This window comes from Festucalex cinctus, chromosome 10, assembly GCF_051991245.1.
Source record: "Festucalex cinctus isolate MCC-2025b chromosome 10, RoL_Fcin_1.0, whole genome shotgun sequence".
Classification (NCBI taxonomy): Eukaryota; Metazoa; Chordata; class Actinopteri; order Syngnathiformes; family Syngnathidae; genus Festucalex; species Festucalex cinctus.
In genome coordinates, this window is record NC_135420.1 from 18,732,769 (window position 1) to 18,754,803 (window position 22,035).

The 22,035-nt window shown below is 38.9% G+C and overlaps 1 protein-coding gene across 1 annotated transcript in view; it reads left to right on the plus strand.

Moving 5' to 3' along the window:
• The first annotated feature begins 3,287 nt into the window (after positions 1–3,287).
• Positions 3,288–22,035, plus strand: part of yjefn3 (YjeF N-terminal domain containing 3) — a 28,670-nt gene continuing 9,922 nt past the window's right edge. Inside the window, exons 1-2 of the mRNA XM_077533370.1 lie at positions 3,288–3,554; positions 21,112–21,220. Of these exons, the coding sequence (XP_077389496.1) occupies positions 3,487–3,554; positions 21,112–21,220 (177 nt within the window). The 5' untranslated portion in view covers positions 3,288–3,486. The remainder of the gene's footprint in view (positions 3,555–21,111; positions 21,221–22,035) is intronic.

Consider the following 22,035-nt stretch of genomic DNA (forward strand, 5'->3'; position numbering starts at 1 on the left):
ATAGTATGGCATTTAAAAAAAAAAAAAAAAAAAAAAAAAACGACTATGTATAGTAAGGCGTTTTTTTTTGTTTTTTTTGTTTTTTTTGGTTGTTTTTCTTTTTTAAACGGCCGTTTATAGTTTGGCGTTTTTTGTTTTTGTTTTTTTTTTGTTTCTTTTTTAAAACCGACCATGTATAGTCAGGCGTTTTTTTTGTTTTTTTTGTTTTTTTTGTTTTTTCAAAGACCAGCTCAGTGGTCAAGTGGAAGAGTGTCCACCCTGAGACTGGAAGGTCATGGGTTCAATCCCCCGACCGGGTCACACCAAAGACTATAAAAAAAACGACCATGGATATAGTAAGGCGTTTATAAAAAAAAAAAAAAAAAAAAAAAAAAAAAAAAAAAAAAAAAAAAAATGTCAGGCGTTTTTTTTGTTTTTTCAACGACCAGCTTTGTTTTTTTGGAATGGCGTTTAAAAAAAAACAAAAAACGACCATGTATACTAAGGCGTGTTTTTTTTTTTTTTTTTCAAACGAGCATGTATGGCATTTAAAAAAAAAAAAAAAAAACGACCATGTATAGTAAGGCGTTTTTTTTGTTTGTTTTTGTTTTTCAAACGACCATGTATAGTATGGCATTAAAAAAAAAAAAAAAAAAAAAAAAACGACCATGTATAGTAAGGTGTTTTTTTTTGTTTTGTTTTTTTTCAAACGACCATGTATAGTATGGCGTTTTTTTTTTGTTGAAAAAAAAGCATGTATAGTAGGGCATTTTTTTTTTTTTTTAACGACCATGTATCGTATGGCATTTAAAAAAAAAAAAAAAAAAAAAAAAACTACCATGTATAGTAAGGCGTTTTTTTTTAAATTTGTATTTATTTATTTTAACGACCATGTATAGTAAGGCGTTTTTTTGTTTTGTTTTTGTTTTTTTAACGACCTGTATAGTAAGGCGTCTTTTTTTTTATAGTATTGCGTTTTTTTGTTGTTTTTTTTTGTTTTTTTCAAACGACCATGTATAGTATGGCATTTAAAAAAAAAAAAAAAAAAAAAAAACGACCATGTATAGTAAGGCGTTTTTTTGTGTGGTTTTTTTTGTGGTTTTTTTTTTTAAACAAACATGTATAGTAAGGCGTTTTTTTTTTTTTTTTTGGGGGGGGGGGGCATGTATAGTAAGGCGTTTTTTTTTGTTTTGTTTTGTTTTGTTTTTTAACGACCATGTATAGAATGGCGTTTTTTTGTTTTTTTTTAAAAAAACGACCATGTATACAAAGGGACGTTTTTGTTTTTTTTTCCCCTCAAACGACCATGTATAGTATGGCATTTAAAAAAAAAAACAAGGTAAGGTGTTTTTTTTTGTTTGTTTGTTTTTTTAAATGATCATGTATAGTAAGCGTTTTTTTGTTGTTGTTTTTTTTTTTTTTCAAACGACCATGTATAGTATGGCGTTTTGGTTTTTGTTTTTTGGTTTAAAAAAAAAAAAAAAACGACCATGTATAGTAAGGCGTTTTTTTGGGGGGGGGGGAAAAAAAAGCATGTGTAGTAAGGCGTTTTTTTTGTTTTGTTTTGTTTTTTAACGACCATGTATAGCACGGCGTTTTTTTTCGTTTGTTTGTTTTTTAAAAACGACCATGTATGGCGTTTTTTTTTTTTTTTTTTTTTTAAACGACCATGTATACAAAGGGACGTTTTTTTTTTTTTTTTTCCTCAAACGACCATGTATAGTATGGCATTAAAAAAAAAACAAAAAAAAAAAACCGACCATGTATAGTAAGGCGTTTTTTTTTTTTTTTAATTTTTTTTTTTTTTTAAACGACCATGTATAGTATGGCATTTAAAAAAAAATGAACCTATCAAAACGCATACTACTGTGGGAGCAAAAGATATAAACCCTTCAACACCAATCTGTTCTTGCCTCTGTCATTTCAGTCTTCCCTGCATGCCTACCCGCTGCGCTAGCATGAGCCTGGCAGTCGTCATCAAAAATTGAATTCCAAGAGCTGGCGAGTATTCATATGGTGAAAGGAGGTTAACGTGGCACTAGTAAAAACACGACAGACAGGGCCTGGAGGGGTTTGTTACATTTGACGAGATGTTGGCTCAACTCCTACTTTCACCTCAATGAAAGTTACATCGTTTCGAACATGTACATAAATTAATTACATGTTTGGCGTATGACGTTTTTATTCCTCTCCATTTTGGTGTCTGTTACAAACGACTGGGACACCATCTGGCAGAAAAACAACTTCAGTCTTTAAAAATGTGATAATGTGGGGAGTTGTTAGTTCGGTTTTGGTACTTTTCAAGGTTGAAACTAGATCAAAAGTCTTCACGTTTTAAAGACAAAAGGGATAGCAACTCTAGCTTGAAATATGTTTCTCGTTCCAACAAGAACGTTTGAGAAACTTTCTCATTAGGATGAAAAAGTTTTTATCGTTTGAACAAGAACGCTTCTTGTTAGGATTAGTAATGTCTTTTCCCTGCGAGACTTAGCATACTACAAGACATTGATTGATTTCAAATGTCTCACAGACAACATAATGGTGAAGACAAGTAAAGCAGCAATATCCTTATCATAAAGTCTCAGGTGAAAATAGAACCAAACTAGGTCCTGCATATATATATACATATATATAATATATATATATATTTTTGTTCACCTATGTCACCTTAGGGACTTCGTAATTTTTTGAACCGACAATAAATAATATAATATCAGTAGTGGGGAAAACTAATTATATGGCAAAGCAAAATTGCAATGTACTGGGGAAAAAAAAGAGGAATAAAGTTGAAAATGTGGACTAATGGCGGAATGGAATACGACAAAAAAATGTCAAGACTGACGATAAAGAAATTGGATGACTGAATTTCAACGCATACATAAAGAAGCAGCAGAAGTTCAGCAAGCACATTGGTATATTTCATTGATATAGTAACATGATGTTAAAAACGACAGGCAATTATGCAATTAGGCTAACGATTTGTTGGATCGTCCAGCTCCGCAACACAGGCAACATCTGATGGGAAATGTATGCACGCCCCCATTTTGTTTTGGTACAAGACTAAATTTATCAGGCTCATGTGAAATGTTTGCGAGTCTCCCCGCTGTGATGCCTGCTCTACATTCCACATCAAGGGATGCTTTGGCCTCTGAGGAGCGTGCATAAAAGTGTGTGAATTTGAAGGAGGGGGATGGGGGGTGTAGGGGAGATAGGGAGGTGCGTGGGGTACCTCTGATGGTGGCCGCCTGAGCCAATCAGCCGTCTAGTGTTGCCTCTCCTGATTCTTAATTGGCCGCCTCTCTTTGAGCGAGTGCGCTGCTTTTTCAGCGCTGTACAGTGGGGACGAGACGAGAGACTGACGAGGACCATCTGCATCCGAAGCGTCCTTTGTGACAACCGACTGTTTAAGTGTGTGTTTGTTAACAACAGCACGTCCGGGGGTTCTTTGGTCGAGGCGCCGCTCCTCCTTTTATTGTCTTTTGACCAGTCCTGCTGGGTGACAAACACATGGACAAGATGAACCACAGCTCGGCTGAAGCGGAGACTGAAACCATAGAACCGCTGCGTTACCTCAGGTAGGCGCCCGCACTTCTGCTACTACAACACTTGTCTGGGTGAGGAACATCTCCGGGAACGTTTTGTCACGTGACAGTGCTTGCACATTGAGATGTCCATTATTTAGGTTGAACGGGATGCAAATGGGCACCAGTTCAGTGTGGATGATGATGATGATCACACCATGGTGCATCCTCAAATCTTGTTTGCATTGTTCCCACTCCTCTTTTTGGTTTAATTCAGAAGAAAATGCTGCAAAAGAGTATCTAGTATTTTTTCCAAATAAAAAGTTATATTTCATGAATAAAATCTGAATGTCATGAAAAAGAAGTCGAATTATCAAACATGCTACTACGGTCATGTCATAAAATTCCTTTATTTTTTTCCCTCAGAAAATAAGAGTTCAAAAAGTTGTAATCTTTGCTTGGGAAAGTCTAATTTGAACAAATGAACTTTTTTTTTCCATTTTGCAACTTTACCCTTGAAAACAATCTGATGTATAATACATAACTGCAATCACACTGAAATGGAGGCAAGCGGTTGTCAAAGACTTGTGCGACGACATCCATGCATGTAATGAATTCACATTTCAAATATTCATGTCATTAGCACGTGGCTCATAAATCATTTCCAAATGATACATTTATATTCATGAAGCGTGATGGGGAAGGTGGGACAGAAGCCAAATGTTGGCCGCGGTGCAAAGCTTGAACCTTCTGCTTGGTTGGACCTGAATTAATGATCATGTAATGTATGATCACGTTGTCATGACGACATTAGATTTACTTTGGTCCGAAGAAACTCAAAACTCACAATATGTAAGGGGTTTTGGGAAAACGTAAGGGTTACATTTTCTTTCAATAATTGTCAACAATAATCAAATAATAGAGAATAGAGAAAAAGAAACCATACCTCTTTGCATGATTGTTTTTGCCTCGGAACTTAAAGGTGAACCGGAAGTACGGTACTTTGGACGTGACAGATACTGACATGCTTATCAAATCTGACTTTAATGGAGGAGGGAAATTATGGACAAACAGTGGCCAGGAGGAAATCCAGCCTCTCCATCTTGCTGACCCAATCATCTGACTGTGCCTATAAATAAAAACGGCCAGGCTGTCACCCGGCCAAATGCAGCTGCCAGCATCCGAACGGTGATGGGCGAGCTGAACGGAGGCGGCGCACAGCCTGAGGAATAACAACAAGCTTGCATGACGCGCCGGCGTCACGAAGCGGCACAGCTTCAGACAGCTTTGACAAAGTGACAACGGCCAGCAGGTGAGATGGCTTGTCGGGGCTCACGTGTGCCAAGGTACGCCACGGCAGAACATTCATCAGCGCGTGTCAGTGTAGAGAACTGGCTATAGCATATTTCTTCAAATAATGGCCATACTTCTTGTCGCCAATCATCTCCAATGACAAATGCCTTCTTTTCTGCACCGGGGAAAAAACAATCATCCATCCATTTTCTATAGCGCTTGTTCTCATTAGAGTTGGGGGTGAGTTGAAAGACTTTATTTAAAGGTAAACCTTAACGAGCCTGTATTTCACTGAGTGGAGAATACTAGCGAACATAGCGAATTTTGGGTTTTCATCAGGGTTTGTAAAACATCACAAAGATCTAAGCACAGCATTTTACTTGTCGCAACGAAATTTTGAACTTCAAAAGTGTATGCAAACATCTTTAAAAAATCCTGGCAAAAACACAAAATCTACATAGCCTGCAAGGATTTGGTGCTCAGTGATATAGCTTAACCTATGAGACCAAAACTTTTTTATATGGTAAATCTAATATTCCTTATTGTAACACATATTGATTCATTACTTGTCAAACAAATACTTGGGAAAAGCATGTCAAAAACTACAATCGTATAGTAAATCACAATATTGATGAAAGTATACTAAAAATACTTTTTGCCAAAAGTCATCTGAAAAAGGCTCCAGCTCATCGACAGCCCAAATGAGCACAAGTTGTTATGTTCTGGAGTTGGATCCCAAAAACGCAGACACAAATAAGATTTTAACTCTTTATTCGCAAAACATCGAGAGGCATGAAACAAACTTGACTAAACGAGAAACGAGAATGTATTGAGAATCACGAGACGCTAAGCTAACTTGGGCTGTGGAGGTGCACAGAGGAACAGAGGTAATAATCTGACAAAAACACACTCATCAGACCGGCTTATATAGACAGCGAATCGATCTGATTGGTTGTGGCTAGACATGTGGGTAACAGGACTGACATGGAATTATCTGATTGGCTGTTGACCAGACAAAGAGATTAAAGATTCTTGACATCGCAAAGCTTCTGAAATCACATAGCGTCTTACCAGTTGAAACTAGACGCTGGTTGCATCAGTTCAAAACAGACACTTGACCTCACGGTCATGACCCAAACATAACCCTTGCATGGCCCAAGTATAACCCTTGCATGACCCTAGTCATGACAGTAAATAACCCTTACATGACCCTAGTCATGGCAGTAAGCATAACCCTTGTATGACCCTAGTCACGACAGTAAGCATAACCCTTCCATGACCCTAGTCATGACACAAATGGTATAGAAAATGAATGGATGGATTGTCCAAAGCAAAATGGCCGACTGACTATCTTTGTTTGAAGTGTCCATTTTAGGATCATTTTGGCCATTTCCAGGTTCTATTTTTTTTCTACCAAATGACATAACTAGACAGATGAGTGACGACAAACTTCCATAAGCAATAATGTACTCATGTAATAGCTCCAGTCCTGACACTCAGATTTATTTTATTCATTAAATACAAATGAACCGAAGAAAAGAAATAGCGCCATACATTGCTCTCAAAGTCGCCATCGTCCCCATCGTGGTCTCGCTCAAAGGAAGCGGAGATAAACATCCACATCTATTGCAACACACACACAATGCCACATTGTACAAAAAAAATCAAATAATCCTATTTTAGCTCAGCACAAGACAGTTTGAGAGCAGACCGTAAAGGTTGCACGCATTCGGCAGGCTGAAATGCCACAAGGAATTCGGTTTGTTTGTCTCACTTAAGAGACCACCCACTCGAGACGAAAGAGGGTCTACACGCTGGCCTGCGTGCGACCTTGCACATGTTTGTGTCTCATTGTGGAAGCGCAACACTTTTCTTGCATCCTTCACGGTCCTAATTTCCACATAGATAGGCCACAAAAGATGAAATGCTTGAGAGCTGAATAAGCTGATATAAGTTTTTTTTTTTTTTTTTGATAGACTGGTTATTAAAAGCACACAAAGGTTTCCTCTCCTTGCTTTAAACACAAGTGACATGTTCTTCTCTAGCGACCAGTTCAGAGTGTACCATTGCCAATTGCCCCAAGTCAGCCGGAACCCCGAAGACAAACCTTATACAAAATGGATGGATTTTTAGAGTGAAAAAAGTGTTGTTGCTATTTTGTTAGGCTAAATCCCATTAGAAGGTCCTAATGGTAATTACAAATGATAAGAGGCTTGCGTCTTTCAATATGTGTCGGCAGGATTTTCTTTTGTTAATGAGTTATTTGTATGTGTGTTTTTGTTTAGGGAGGGAAAAGAAATCAATCATATCGAGCGGAGAAAATTGATCTGAGCTGAGCCTTTGTGGGTTAGTGAGCATGTCAAATGAGCGCAGGTTGGTCGAAATCATGCATCACACACCTTTGTTGTGTTTATGGGACAAATCTTAGATTGCACTTTTAAATAAGTACAGGCTGACACCACTCACTGGTTGGTGTAGATTTTATGAGTGTAGGTTTGTGTGGAGTTAATAGGAGTCTTTATTGACTTACCTATTATTTATTTACGCCGTAAGCTACCCTTAAATTATCCACACAAATGCATGGGTGAAGATTTGATCTGAAAATGAGAAGGTCAGGAAAAGCATGTGGCTACAAATGCCCTCATTTTTTTTCCCACCGCTCTTCTTTCGATTACAGATAAAACATAAAATTCATTCATTCTTTTTATCTTTGCGATGAGAGTTGAATTTTGTATACATAAAAATCAAGACAATCAGATTTGTGACACTTGCGCTGTTTGGTGGCAGTGAACTTGATTCAGTAAGCAAAACCTTGGCAAAATATGGAATGTTCCTGACAAAAGAGCTCACATTCAAGCTGTTTATTGCCACCCGCATTTGAAATTTAATGTCAAATTAAACAAATCAATGAGAATCACATCTTGTGTGTTTAAAACAACCTCATACTTTAGCCTTTCAGTCTGCTAGCTTAATGCTAATGGCTACAAACCTTTAGAAGGGGAAGTCAACTCAAACATTTTTTCTTGACAACATGTTCGATGCAGCCCTACTAGTCTAAATACGGTATTCTGGTTAATATTGCGTTAGTGGAATATGAGATAAATACAGCCGTTTTTATCAATATCATAAGGCTGTAGTGATTGGAACATAATTCACCCACGGAACGTTGGGACGAAGGAGGAGTTGGATGGGATGAAAGGATGAAAGGATAAAAGAATAAAATGTTGGTAGGTCTGTGAGCCTCATGCAGAGTGAGTTGTTGTTGCTGTTAAACGCTGAGAAGCTGATGTCAATAAATCGCCGGTCTTTAGCTCCGGACTTCAACACTCTGCCTCCGACTCCCGTCACTGCTCGCTACAAGGCGGCCATTTTGGCACTTGCTGTCGAGTGAGAATGACATCACAGTTGCTCAGTCTCAAGTAACAACCAATCACAGCTCAGCTTCAGAAATCAGGTGAGCCCCTGAGATGGATAAAAACGGCTGGATTTTGCTTCATAACTCATATTCCACAATTGTAATAATCAGAATGTCATGTTTAGACTAGTGACATCACATATAAGATATTATTGTCAAGAAATGGTTAAGGTTGACTTCTTCTTTAAACAATGGATACACAAACATACCAAAATGATGCTGTGCTCAATAAACAATTTCAGCTATAGTGGGTTTTTAAAGTGCTCTAAATAAAGCTGTTGAGTAACATGCAAGGATTTTGGACACCCAAACACAGTAGCGACTGTCATTGCCTCGTAAATGTTATTTTCAAAATGCTACTTCCTTTCTTCGCAATCCTCTTTGTGGCTTCTCAAGCTCGTGGGCGTCCTGCCAGCAGCGGTCAATGCTCTTTTGATGGGAGGTGACAGGGAAGTGAAAGACATTTTCTTTGAATGACAGGATTGTACTAATACCGCGTGGGAGCGCTCTAATGCAATTTGTTTTCTGTACAATATAACTTTGAGAAACACAGGGAATCACTGAGTTGTCTTTTTATTTCTTTGCTAGGCGAGACTGAAGAGAAGTTTGAACAGACTGCAGCTGACATGGTCTTCTGACTCACGCGGCAGCTGCTATGCTGTCACTCTTGTACGAAACCTTAAGTCTGTTGATCATAACATTAAATTGTTTACAGTAACTTGGAGTGCGCAAAATAAGCAAGAATAACAAGCCGCATGCTGCTTCACTAGTATGATGCTACATGTAGCAACCTGTAGTTGCCTGCGCTGGCGAATTTCAATTACACTAACCAACTTAAAGCCTTTGTTAGACCTTGGCTTATATGTCAGTCGTCGTCGCTCACAGTTTTCTGCTGGTCGTCAAGGAGACCTTAGCCGGCTTAGTCAAGTGGCAGGTGATGTGTTTATGAAAAGATTTTCACAGGGGATGTGTAACAAGACGTGACCGCCGCTATTGACAGCATTACAAACCTTTGATTGATTCCCAATGGGACACGCTTGAAAATGTAATGGCCTGTAAAAAGAGGCACAGTGTGAGACATGGAATTGTCTGGATGACGGATGGTGTGTGTTAGGATGCGTCTTCCGCAATACCAAAACAGTTGTGTGAAAACTGCAATATTCTGCCTTTGCTGGCTTGTGTGTAAAAACATCTTTTGTCACAAGTGAGATGCGGCCATTTTGCGGATCTCGGTGTAAAAGAGGCTTGCTTGTGTATGTCATCAGGTATTGCGAGGCCAACTTCCTTGCTCTTGGGAGTCGGTGCCAACGGGCAGTTTTTTTTGCAATTGCTGATAATTGGCTTGGCTGTCTGGTTCGACTGAATCCCGTTTGGGGAAGAAGGATCTGTTGCCAATTGTGCAAAAGTCTTTTGTGTAGCTCTCGGTTATTGTTTTACCCAAGCCTGTAGCTCATATGCATATTAGTAATTAAAGTTTCTTAGAAAAACAGGAGCCAACCAATTAAATTATATGCTCATAGACAACAATTAATGCCATTGTTGCTGTAAGATGGATTTTTTCCCCCCTCCCACCTCAGTTGAACACTTTCCTTCACAGCTCAGACCAACCTCAGCTGAGTTCTATTTCCAACCAATCCAGCACCTCTAATGAGGCAGTCGGTGGAATTTTTTGCTTCTTGGATGTGTTGATGGGCGGTTGCTAAGCCCCCCGTTCTGAAAGCCGACAGGTTAATAGTGACGCTGAGGAGGCGTAAACAGACAAAGGCGCCAATTTGGAGAGAGGCCGACGGAGGATTGAGGTGGAAGCAGAAGAAAGAGGCTGGTTGAAAATAACACTTTAAGACAGCCAGCCACAGCATTGGATGCCATTCTAAAACAAAAGGCTGAAATCATTTAGCCCACAAGCGTTCATAAGATAAAATGTAATGACATTTTACCAGAACGGGCATCAACTTGTGAGTAGATATCATTCATGTGTGGAGACATGGTGAAGCAGCATGTGGCTGTCCTATTCCATGACAGAATGTAGTACACAAGCTGTTTGATCATACATACAATACTAACAAGTAACTGAGCATCTGCGTCCATTATATGCTAATGCAATCCTTTCTACCACCCACTCCCAGTCTGATATTCCAGCCTGAAGCCATTTTCCTCATTATAGTATCATGAACGTTCGTTTGCACCTCAATCTCCAGCAGTTTACTCTTCTTCTTATTCTTATTCTTATTATTATTATTGTTATTATTAATTGGACACTGCATAAATTGCAAAGTTACATTTCTTCTATCCTGCCGTTATGTGCACTAGCGAGCCATAAATATAGAGACTTGCGTGGTGATTAAGTTTCAGTACAACTGGGAGTAAAAACCTTAACGCACACACCGGACACACAGACTGGCGTTATAGCCCGTAAAGAACAGTCTCTATGTCACTTGATGCTACACTTTTATAATGAGGATACCTTCTCCGCTGTTGCCATAGCAACCCCAGATTACCTACTTTACTGCCCTCTAATGTAGGTGGACGAACCGGGACATCTCATCTTGTGTTACTGTTACTGATACTGAGTTTTATTTTATTAACTTATTTTTGCTGGCCTCAAAGACTCACAATTATCCATAGGTGTCAATATAAGTGTGAATGTTTGTTTGTCTATATGTGCTAACACCTACGGCGATAATGAGGACAAGGGATGTAGAAAATGGACGGCTAGCTTGAGATGAAATGATGCTTTGCAAACGTAGGCTGAGCTCTATGACAGAATAGTTTACCTCGGGCAAGGATGCTTTGTTGACAGTTTGTTTGTATATTAGCAGGATTAATAAAGGTAAAAAAAACAGTTGGGAATAAGTGTTGAAAAAAAAAAAAAGTTAATTTTATACAAACCTATTAAAAATTGTCAAATGAATCTTGAGAGTGTTCTCATTTAGATTTTTCCAATATTTGTTAAATTAAAAAAATATGTGGGCTGAATGACTTAAAAAAATGCAACTGCAACTTGTTACAAATAAATAGCCTAGTTATTTTAGACTGGACTTAATTGTATCGTCCCTAAAGTGAGCAGCGTCGGATCGTGACGTTTCCATTAAAGAGATTAAGACTACAACATGATTTCGTCAGTCAGAATAGTGCACCAGGTTAAGACCATAAATGCATAATCACACCCCCAAATTCTGCTTCCCTCTTGCTAATAGAAGCTTAACATCTATTTGTTGAAGTGGTGACAACATATCATCATGAGCACATGCCAAAGGGGGCGGAGGAGAGGGTGGGGGTGTTGGGTAATTGCTGCTTGATGGGGAGAGGATTTTCACAATAGACTCAAAATATACTCGTGCTGGACTAGGGTGGAACATTTACTGTAGCACGTTGGATTAACATGACATACACAATGCTTGCGAGCTTGTGTTTATAACTTTATTGCTCTAAGATATTAACATCCCATTGTGTTGCAGTGGCTCTAATCTCAGTCTCATCTTCTATCTCATTTGATGTAAAAATATAATGTGCATGTTGTGCTAATTTAATTTTATCACTATCAACATATACCTTCAGAATCAGATTTACTGGCCAAGTCTGTAAAAACACACAAGGAATTTGTCTTTACAGTCCATCCAAGATAAACAGAATATAAGAATGACCAACAGAGGGAGAGAGTATGGGAAGCCTGACGGTTCGCTAATTAGAGCCTCGAGCTTCTTAAGGTGGGGAGGATGAGAAAGGAGTATGGGGAGTATGCTCCTATGCATATCATCTACAATGTATATCATCATATATATTGCTCTTTTGTCAGTGATCACATCTCAACTCGTTGTTTGGTAACAAATTTCATTTTATTGCCTCTGTATCATTGTACCATGTTTAATGTGCATTCTCATAACATTGTATCAAATTTTATCATATTGCATCCACTTGCTATCTCATTGTATTATACTTTTCTCATTTCCTATCTTGCATAATGTATTACATCTCAAATTATTTGAATCCGCTGCATTTTTTTTTTAATTTAATAAGCTCTCCCAAAATGAACTGAAAATGAGAAAATGAGAAAAATACAATGAGTGAAATAGACATTGAGACGTCTGCTTCTTGCATGCCTTTCAATGAAAGATACAATGAGATGACACATCTACATTTACTGCATGAGCACTCCTCTCATTATATCATATCTCATCATATCATATGATGCTCCTTAACTGAAGCTCATCTCAAACATGTCAGGGCTGTGATTCACTCTGGCCTTTCGCCATCAAAGATTTCACCCTCAGTATCCTCTTGATTATCAGTAGCAGCACCACAGGCGCCATCTGCCACCTATACGTTGCGCGCGCACACACAAGTTGGCTACATGCTGCATAGCTAGCTAGAGTTAAGAAGTAATGGACATTGGACAATATTAACAAGTAACTCAACATCAACATCCATTTGATGCTAAAGGCAAACATTTCAATCCACACACACGCCCAGTGTGATATGCTATCTTTTTGTCGTCAGTTGATTGAACTCCCAGGTTGCTTTGCACCTCATTCCACAGCATTTTTGTATTGTTGGACACAGCGTAAATTACACGGATAAATCTCTTTCTTGCTCCTTTTATGTGCCATTGCTAGGCAGAAACGAAGCATAAATACGCGGAGGCTCACATTATACAAACACAGCTTGGAAAGGTCGGCCGCATGCCAGTTTCAACGCGGCGGCTCTCTGGTCTCTCGTGGTTCTACCGACTGCTGTGCTCATCAATTATAGACAACCTGTATATTGTGTGTCTGTTTACACTTGGTTTGTGTGTGCTAATCTAAACATAAACGGGCAGCATATTCTGGCTAAAGGTGTTGAAGTTGGATTACGCAACAAATGATTTGGCCTATAAATTCTGCCTAGCAACAAGGAATTATATCTGTTGTCTGTATGACCGGGCTAAAAAACAACAACAACATTTTCAGGTGTAAAGACGACTTTTGACTTGTCTTCTGCTAAATGAAGTTGTTAGCTTAAGTAAATTCATAACTACATGGAAAAGACTTGCTAACTTCTGCTAACAATCATGACTGAATTAGCTACTCTTTGACATCGAGACAAAATGTATCAAATTAGCTTTAGTTAGCCATTAGCTTTGTCGCCATTTTCTGGCATCTTCAGAAAGGGCACAAAATCATGAATAGGGCAATTTTTCAGTGACTAGCTCAGGATAAAAAAATAATAAAAAATGCAAACCAGCAAATTCGTATAAGTAAGTTTAAAAGTATTAAAATGGCTAACAGGAAAGTAGTCCTTTTTCAGAGTTGCAAAGCAAAGGTATTTTCATACAGAGTGCTTTTTTTTTATTCATCTGTTTACAAGAATAATGTAAAAGGAGGCTTTAAACTTCCAGGAGACAGTTTTTCGTTTTTTTTTTAGTTGGGAAGCACCCGTGATGCATCGAGCCTTGACCCGAATAGCGAGGGTCTTGCTGCTGCTTTAGCGATTCCAAATTGCATTTTTCTGCAAGGGCGCGGAACTTTCTTGAAGTTAATTACAGCCGACATTTGCGTGGACCGCAGCAGTCGGACGCCTGATGTCCTCCCGATTCCAATTAGCCACATGAGAACGGCACCACGGCCTGTGTGCAATTAATTTGGCAAAAGATGTAGTTAAAGCCGCTGATGGCTTTTTTTTTTTTTTAAGCAAGAATGATGATGATGATTGTTATGAGCCTTTTTACTTCTTCCTTGTGATAAGACTTTGTACTGCACGTCCTCAGAGGAGACAGCGTGCAGCTTGACTTGTTTCATATTCATTAAGCAGTCTCATTTTAATTGTCCGCTCTCACATGCTAATGCATATATGGGAAATAATTGGAAATATAGTACTTCATTCTTTTAGGCATCCATCCATAGAGCTTAATCCTTCACTCTTAGTATACTGACTATATTGAATGTGATCAATAATAATTTGAAGGTGTTTTTATTTTATGGCATTGCATTCCTACCATTAAATTACCGGAATTGTATTCAGATCTTGTAGCAGTCAGCTGAGAATTCTTTGCTTGCATTTTAATGAACTTAGTAGCCGTTATTGTAGTTGTTCATCATCCGACTGCCGTTGCCATCGGCGATGCGGCACTAATGTTAAAACTCTTGACTTTTAAAGCCGGGCAAGTGAGTAAAATTTAAAGAGAAGAAGCGGGAGGATGGCCATGGAGATGTAAATCAGCCCCAATTCAATATGCACAGGCAGTAACTCAGGGCTGTTGGGCCGGAAGCCAGCTGACTGTGTGTCTCTCATGGAGCTAAATAAGGAAACAACAACCAAAAGCTGTGATGCAATATAGCTCTACATCACTGCAATAAGTATATTGTTATATGTGTACCTCTCTGGCAGCGTCAATGAAACCTGAACATTTTTCTTTACACAAATAAAATAAGTGACGTGTAGACCAAACTAAGCTAGTTAAGGCTGACTTGAATGACTGCTAGAACAAATGATGGCTTTTTATTTGCCACCCACAAATCAATCAATCCATTGCTGCAGCCTAAGTGAATCACAAATTGCTGATTCAATAAGTGGCAGTGAGCAGCATGAAGGAGATCACGCTGGGCACCACAACCGCAAGCATATGGCGCCACGTGAACTCCTCCCCGATCCCCTTGGCCAGCTGACGCTGATGCCATGCCACCTGATCCTCACGCCAGTCATCACATTATCGGATGCTCACCTTTGGTGGTGGGTTTTGTTCATTTTGGACAGTTTTGTGAAAATCCATGGTCCACTATTGGTTGGTGAAAGATTCTAAATTTGTAACTTTGTTGGCGGAGGTTGGTGTTGGATCTTACTTTGCTTTATCTTTACTTCCTTTGATCCTTCCTCTGGTCTCCTGACAACTTCATGATTCTGGCGGGACACAAGTATCTGGTTAAGGGTCTCGGATTTCTAACAGGTTTCAGGTGAATTAACGAGCACAAACATGCACGCAAAAAAATAAAAATAAAATAAAAATAAATTAATTAATTAAATTTTTTTTAAAAAAAAGCTAAAGCATAAAGTGTAATTAAGTAAGTTCCAAGTAATTCTTGAGAATTTTAAAATCTCAACAATAGAAAAATAAATAAACAAAGCAACTTGCTCACCACTTCTCTTTGGCTGTCAGCTGCAGGATTTCATGTGGGCTGACGCCATGGGGGGGTGACTCATGATGAAAGTGGTCATGTTCAATGACATGCATGCACACCTGGTGATCATGTGCTCAGAATGACAGCGTGGAGGTCATGCTCCAAATAATGACGTTATTCTCATTGTAACAATATTCCAGGGAGGAAAATTGGATTTGTCTTTGCTCCTTACGTGCGAAAAAAAAACAAAAAAAACATTAAAAGCAGCGCACACACAATCAAGCCAATTAAGTGGGGTGAGTCATCCCTGGTGTTTGTGTCCTCATGCTGGAGAAAGCGGCTACAACTACAGATAGCATGAACACTAGGGAGTGTAAAGGCAGGAAATGGCAGCGCTAACAGGGCAGAGTGGCAAGGCCACATATGTCTGATCAAAGCTAAACACTCCCAGTTGATACATTACTGTATATTACATTTAGCAAACTCAAAAGCTCACATGCATGCATTCAGGTTGAATCCTCACCTTGCCATAGACGTTATTTACAAAGCGCATGGAAATGCCTCATAAAACACAGACTGGGCTCATTTACCATTAAATTTGTCACCGCACTTTGGCTCGCCTGCTTCAAGTTGTGCATGGAATAGGATGTGCCCGAGTAATGATTGCGGATAAAGGCAGCAAAGTGAACACTGGCTTTTATTCCGGCGGCTTGACCAGTGACAAACTCCCTGATCAGAGAACAGCCGTGAGCCTTCACAAGTAGATCCACTTGGTTACACAATGGTGGGGCCTGAAGGAGCTGGAGGCTGCACTTACATGAACTCTGGCAGAATGGATGCAATAATCAACCTCATATGATGGCTAAGGAGAGGCACAAACTGCTCTGGGACAATTTAGAAATGTGTTCTTTCTGTAGCAAATCATCCAAATTGAATTATGTGTGTGATCGGCGATTGGCTGGCGAGCAGCCCAGGGTGTACCCAGCTCAACCACAAGCCTAATGAGGACAACAGAAGATGGATGGATCAGAGATTTCTAGCGCCGCGATGTGTCGAGCGATATAAGCCGTGCTACAGGAAATGATCCAATTCTACTGAATTGGCCTGAAACATAGATTTATTTTGTGCAATAAAAATCTTTATTTATCTATACCAGCGACATTTGACAGTCAGAAAAATTAAATGATCTGCCACTAGATTGCTGAGCGTAGCCTACCTTATTAACTTAAAATTTTGAGTTTGTATAATTTTTGTGACATTTTAGTTAGATCTAACTTCCAACTTTTTCGAAATACAAGCTATTGTTCCGATGATTTTCTACTTTTAAATTTGGGAGCATTCGTTGGGGGCAGTGTACTGAAATCATTTCACAACAAGCAGCAGTTTGGCAGTCAAACTCTAATTCTTCTTCTTCTTCTTCACAAAAAAAAAAAAAGAGGCTTAGCCTTTCTTTACAAAAGTCCTTTCAGCTTAATGCTAACAATATTGTATCCCAAGGTACTCCTTGAATAATGAATTGAACAGAACTGATGGACAACAGACCAAAAAGGTGCATGCGCTTCTGCGTGCAGTATGTCATCTACGCATGTAAAATGATGCCCTCCAGGGAAAGCAAAGGATTTTTCTTCTTTGCCTCGCTTGACATTTTTAATCAAAAGTGAGCATTGGGATCAAGATGAAGGCAGAATTCGTTGTCAATTTCTTTTACATTTGAGCCTGGTGGTTGGTCTGCCAGGGTTATTTTAATCCGGCTCCTTATCGCTGCAGCACATCACGCTGGAAAGGTGGAAATTAAGTGAAGCGGGATGGGGGTTGATGGGAAGAAAGCGTAGCTGTTTCGCTCGCGCAGTGTGAGTGAAAAATGGCAGCTTTGTCCCCTTGAATATTTGCTTCTTGTATTTTTCAGAAGCTCAATATAGGAGGAAGACTGCTACTGCCACATACTGCTGTGAAAGCATATCTGTCGGCTTTTGGGGGCACTCTCACTGTATACCTTGACTGTATTTTTTTTGTATCTTTCTGGTGCATGTAGCCTCCCACAGGGACCATTTTATAGTTTCACTTTCATGCAAGAATAAGGCAAGCACATTCATTAAAAGCTGCTTGGGATCACAGTTGAGCAGTGCTTACAATGATGGTGAGATGATGGGGAGTGTACCCAAGGGAGGGGAGCATTGACTGCACCATGGGGGAAATCAACTCTACCCTTGGGGGGGGGGAAGTGCAACAGGAGCTTGTACTCAGGGAACGTACTAAGGTTTTGCATTTTAACACTACTGATGAAGCACAGTGCATTTAAAAGATTAAGATGATGTTTTGTTTTGTTTTAAATTTGATAAATGGGGGGGGGGGGGGGGGGGTACACCAAAATTCAAGTATACTAACTATACCATGGAAGCATATTGCATTCACTTGAGAAAAAAGGAAACAAAAAAAATCATTTTTTCCCCTGACTTTTTTAAGCTGTCTGTTTTTCAGAACATTTTTTTTCTGAGTGTGTTTTGTTAAATATTTTGTTTCTGTTTTTTTCTCTTATTGAATACTTTATCACTTTTTTTATGTTCTTAATATTTTGTTTCTGTTTTCTGAATATTTTTTCATTTTTCTGTATTTTTTTTTTGTTTTTCTGAATATTTTCTCAATTTTTATTTTTTCTTTGTTTTTGAATATTTTTCTGTCATTAAAAATATTCAAATAAACAGAAAAAAAATTCAGAAAAAGAGAAGAAAAAAACATTCAGAAAAAAAAGCTCTCAAAATAAATTAGTCAGAAAACAGAAATCCCCCCCAAGTGAATACAATACACTTTCATGGATGTCATGATGTTTGGGTTAGTGCCCTAGGGTCATGTCCTACAAAAGTGAGTAATTGGTAAGCCTATGTGAGGAAAGTCTTCAACACTGTGCTGCCCTCTGGTGGCAATACACTGAAAAGCAATTCAAAGTGTGGAAAGTTGGATGTAAATTATCATTAATCACTGTTTTCTTGGAGGACCATTCGAGGTGTGACCCGAGGTTTCGAATATTAATCTCCAACGTAATTAATTGAAGAGGCGGTCCAGGATGGGATCTGTCTGCAGTGCGAAAATTTCTTTTGGAGCATTTTAGCGACTGAAAGCGGCGCAGTGAAATAGTGGATAGCATGTTTCTGAATCTGGATCTCATTTGGTATCTCTGTCGAGCATGTTTAACAGTAAAACATCCTACGACCTTCATTTATTTATGTATTTTGCACTGAAACTTTATGACCCCTCAAGGGCAAAGACAACAAGTGCAGTGGTCATGAAGTCCACGTGGTTTTGCGCTCCTCGGAGCCTGTGGCTTGAAGTGATCTTTGTAAAGATCAACTTGTCTCAGTCGCTCAGGAAACATCCCTGAGGTGAGCTGTGGGTGACAGCTGCCGCCGCTCTACTGGCTCAGGTAAATGCCATGAGTCCCACTTGGATACGCTAGCTTGCCCGCTCACGCACACACACATACCCATCCACACACGGAGACACAGCTGTGCCTTCAAGGAAACTAGAAGCAACACAAATGAGATTAGCATCGGCAGCGCAGTCACCAGGGAGTCAAACGGCACAGGATGTGTGCGCTACTTTCGACGGATTTCCACGCACAGCAACACATCAAACGAACTCGAGTTCACCTCATAACAACGGCAACAACAGACCATCTTCAAGGTTAACAGCGTGCAATGTTATTTTGTGATGACATTTCAACAACAAATCAAATATTCAGCGATTCCCCCAGGCATGAATGTGCTAACATTAGGCAAAGCCGAATGATATCCAATTCAAAGCCGAGCAAAAATTCTAACTTTACAGAGGTAATAACTAGGGGTGTCAAAATTAGCGTGTCAATTTTGAGTTAATTTAAACTTCCTTTAACGCCACTAATTTTTTTTAAACGTGCGATTAATGACCAACCCTTATTTGGAAAGCCTGTACTGGAGGAATTCTGGTCACAACGGAGCAGATACGTCCACGTCAAAATTTTGCAGTAATAAATGTAATAATGATGCATATATTTGTGGAAACTGAGGTCAAGTTGTATTTTACAATTTTTTAAATGTGCAGAAGTGTCACAAGTTACGTATGAAAAGAAAAATGCACTGAGCTACCACCAACATCTTACGAACACAATTATGCCATCTAGTGGTCGAAAAATGACCAACAAAAATCAATATCACACTCCTTTCTTACAGTACAGTGCATATTTTTAATTTTAACTCAATTTTATGAATTACTATGAAATTACTGTATTAATGGCTAAAAGATGCATCCATATTTGGATTTGTACAGTTTTTCCACTTTTATGTTAACAAGAGTATGAAAACAAACTTAGAATTACGTTTTATTATACAATTAGAAGTTATAAAATTTGCAATTAATCGTGGGTTAACTACTGAAGTCATGTGATTAATTAGAATTTAAAAAATTAATTGCCTGACACCCCTAGTATAACACTATGTTTTGAATACAACGGAATCTCTATCATTTATATAAATGATGAATATTTTTAATTATCTTAGTTTAACTTTAATTTATTTCTGAAAATGTGTCTGAGTAAGCTGTTCTGCCCTTCGATAAAGCATCCATCCATCCATCAATTTTCGTGACCGTGGGGCATAATTTACATAATTTTCCCATTCCAATGCTGAGTTTCTCCACCCTGGTTTGTCTTACATCATTCACACACACACACACACACACACACACACACACACACACACACACACACACACACACACACACACACACACACACACACACACACACACACACACACACACACACAAAATCAAATTAAAGCCAAAAGGTAAGCAAAGCTGCATTCAGTTTAGTTGGTTCTAGCTAACAGCGTTAGCCTATGACTAGCAGCGCATACTCTGTGAAGTTGTCAACACAGCTGCAGTGGGTATTGAATTATCTGTGTGCCTCATACACACAGTGTGGTGGTTCAGTGGCTCACTTGCATGAGACAGTTCAAAAAGACTAATTTTGTCAGGACAAGGAATAGGGTTTGTAAAGTTTTATATTTTAGGTATTTTGATAAATATATTTCCTCATGTGACAAAAATTAGCATTATTACCTCTCTCAAGACTCAAAGAATATTTGTCGTATCAAATCTCATTCGATTGCACACTCCTAATGAAATGGAAATGTCCGATTGTTTTGTCTCCGGTATAAAAATAAAATAAAAAAAATGAAAATCTCATTGAGCTGCTGCATAATTCATTCTGATGTTTCCCTGCAACCCTCTGAGGGGATCAATTATGACCTCCAGCTGGGAACGCATTACATGTTGCAACTGCGAGGAGGTGCAGAGCTAACATTAACCACTAGATGGCTATAGAGTGAAGGGGATGCCAACGCACATTTATGGTAAAAGCAGCAGCATTAGTCATGCTTTGGCCATGCAGAGAGCAGCATAGGACCAGTATGACACATTCAGTCACTCATACTGAGGCATGCGAAAGGACACCGTGCATTTATTACTCACTCACATTGTCTTTTTTTTTTTTTTTTTTTTCCCATAACAAAATATCGCAATTGGTTCATGAAGCTTCATTTTCTCATCACTACTAGCAAGAAACTTTGTTGAAACCTTGTCGAAAAGAAAAGTAGTGCTTTGCCTCCATCTCGTGTCATCTACAGACAATTTAAAGGCCTTTTTAGAGGAGCATATTTGTAGATTTACACGATTTGAATCCTATATTGTAAACTTCATGATGAAACTCTTCTGTATTTTATTGCACATACACGGCGCACTTTTCTGAGTGACCACATATCATGTCTTGTTCTGTGTCGTAGCAAAGGCGAAGCGAGCGCCATCGAGACGGAACTCGTGCGGGACTACAAGTTTGGACAACAGCAGCTCATCGAGATCTGGGGACACGCCTGCGCGCTCGCCATCTCCAAGGTTTGCACTTCATCATGTTTCAGCAGAGGACCAAAACATCTCGTTCATATATCCACTCGTATGTTATCGAATTGTAGACACACTGTTAGAAGTTCTATTGGAATACTCATAGCTTTGAAAAAAAGAGTTTGGGAAGATGATGTAACGCAGTCGTTTGCTTTTGTGAAGCATGAAAGGCTTTTCGTGTGGTTGGAACCTCGGCATGAGAACAGACTGCGATATTGACAGCTGCACGACATATTCTACCATTTTAACAGCAATATTTTAGCATGTTAAAATTAGCACTGCACAAGAGTATTTGATACAGTATAGAATAGGGGTGTTAAAAAAAATCGATTCGGCGATATATCGCGATACTACATCGCGCGATTCTCGAATCGAATCAATAATCGGTAGAATCGATTTTTTTTTTTTTTTTAGGATTCACACCTTGAGCATGGAAGAATGTTATATGAACGGAACATTAAGCCTTAATATTTTATTTTAATGCTGTTCAAACATGAAACAGATTACAACCTCTATAAGACTGAAATTTCAGATAAATAAATAATACATTTTAATATAAATCTTACACTCTACAAGCTTACTGATTAGTATTTTCTAAATTTGAATGAAAAAAAATCGCAACAATCGACTTATAAATTCGTATCGGGATTAATCGGTATCGAATCGAATCGTGACCTGTGAATCGTGATACGAATCGAATCGTCAGGTACTAGGCAATTCACACCCCTAGTATAGAATATAAGCAGTGGCGAGCAGTGACCTTTTCGAGTGGGCATGCTGGACTGAGAAAAATGTGAGTGCCCGTAAGG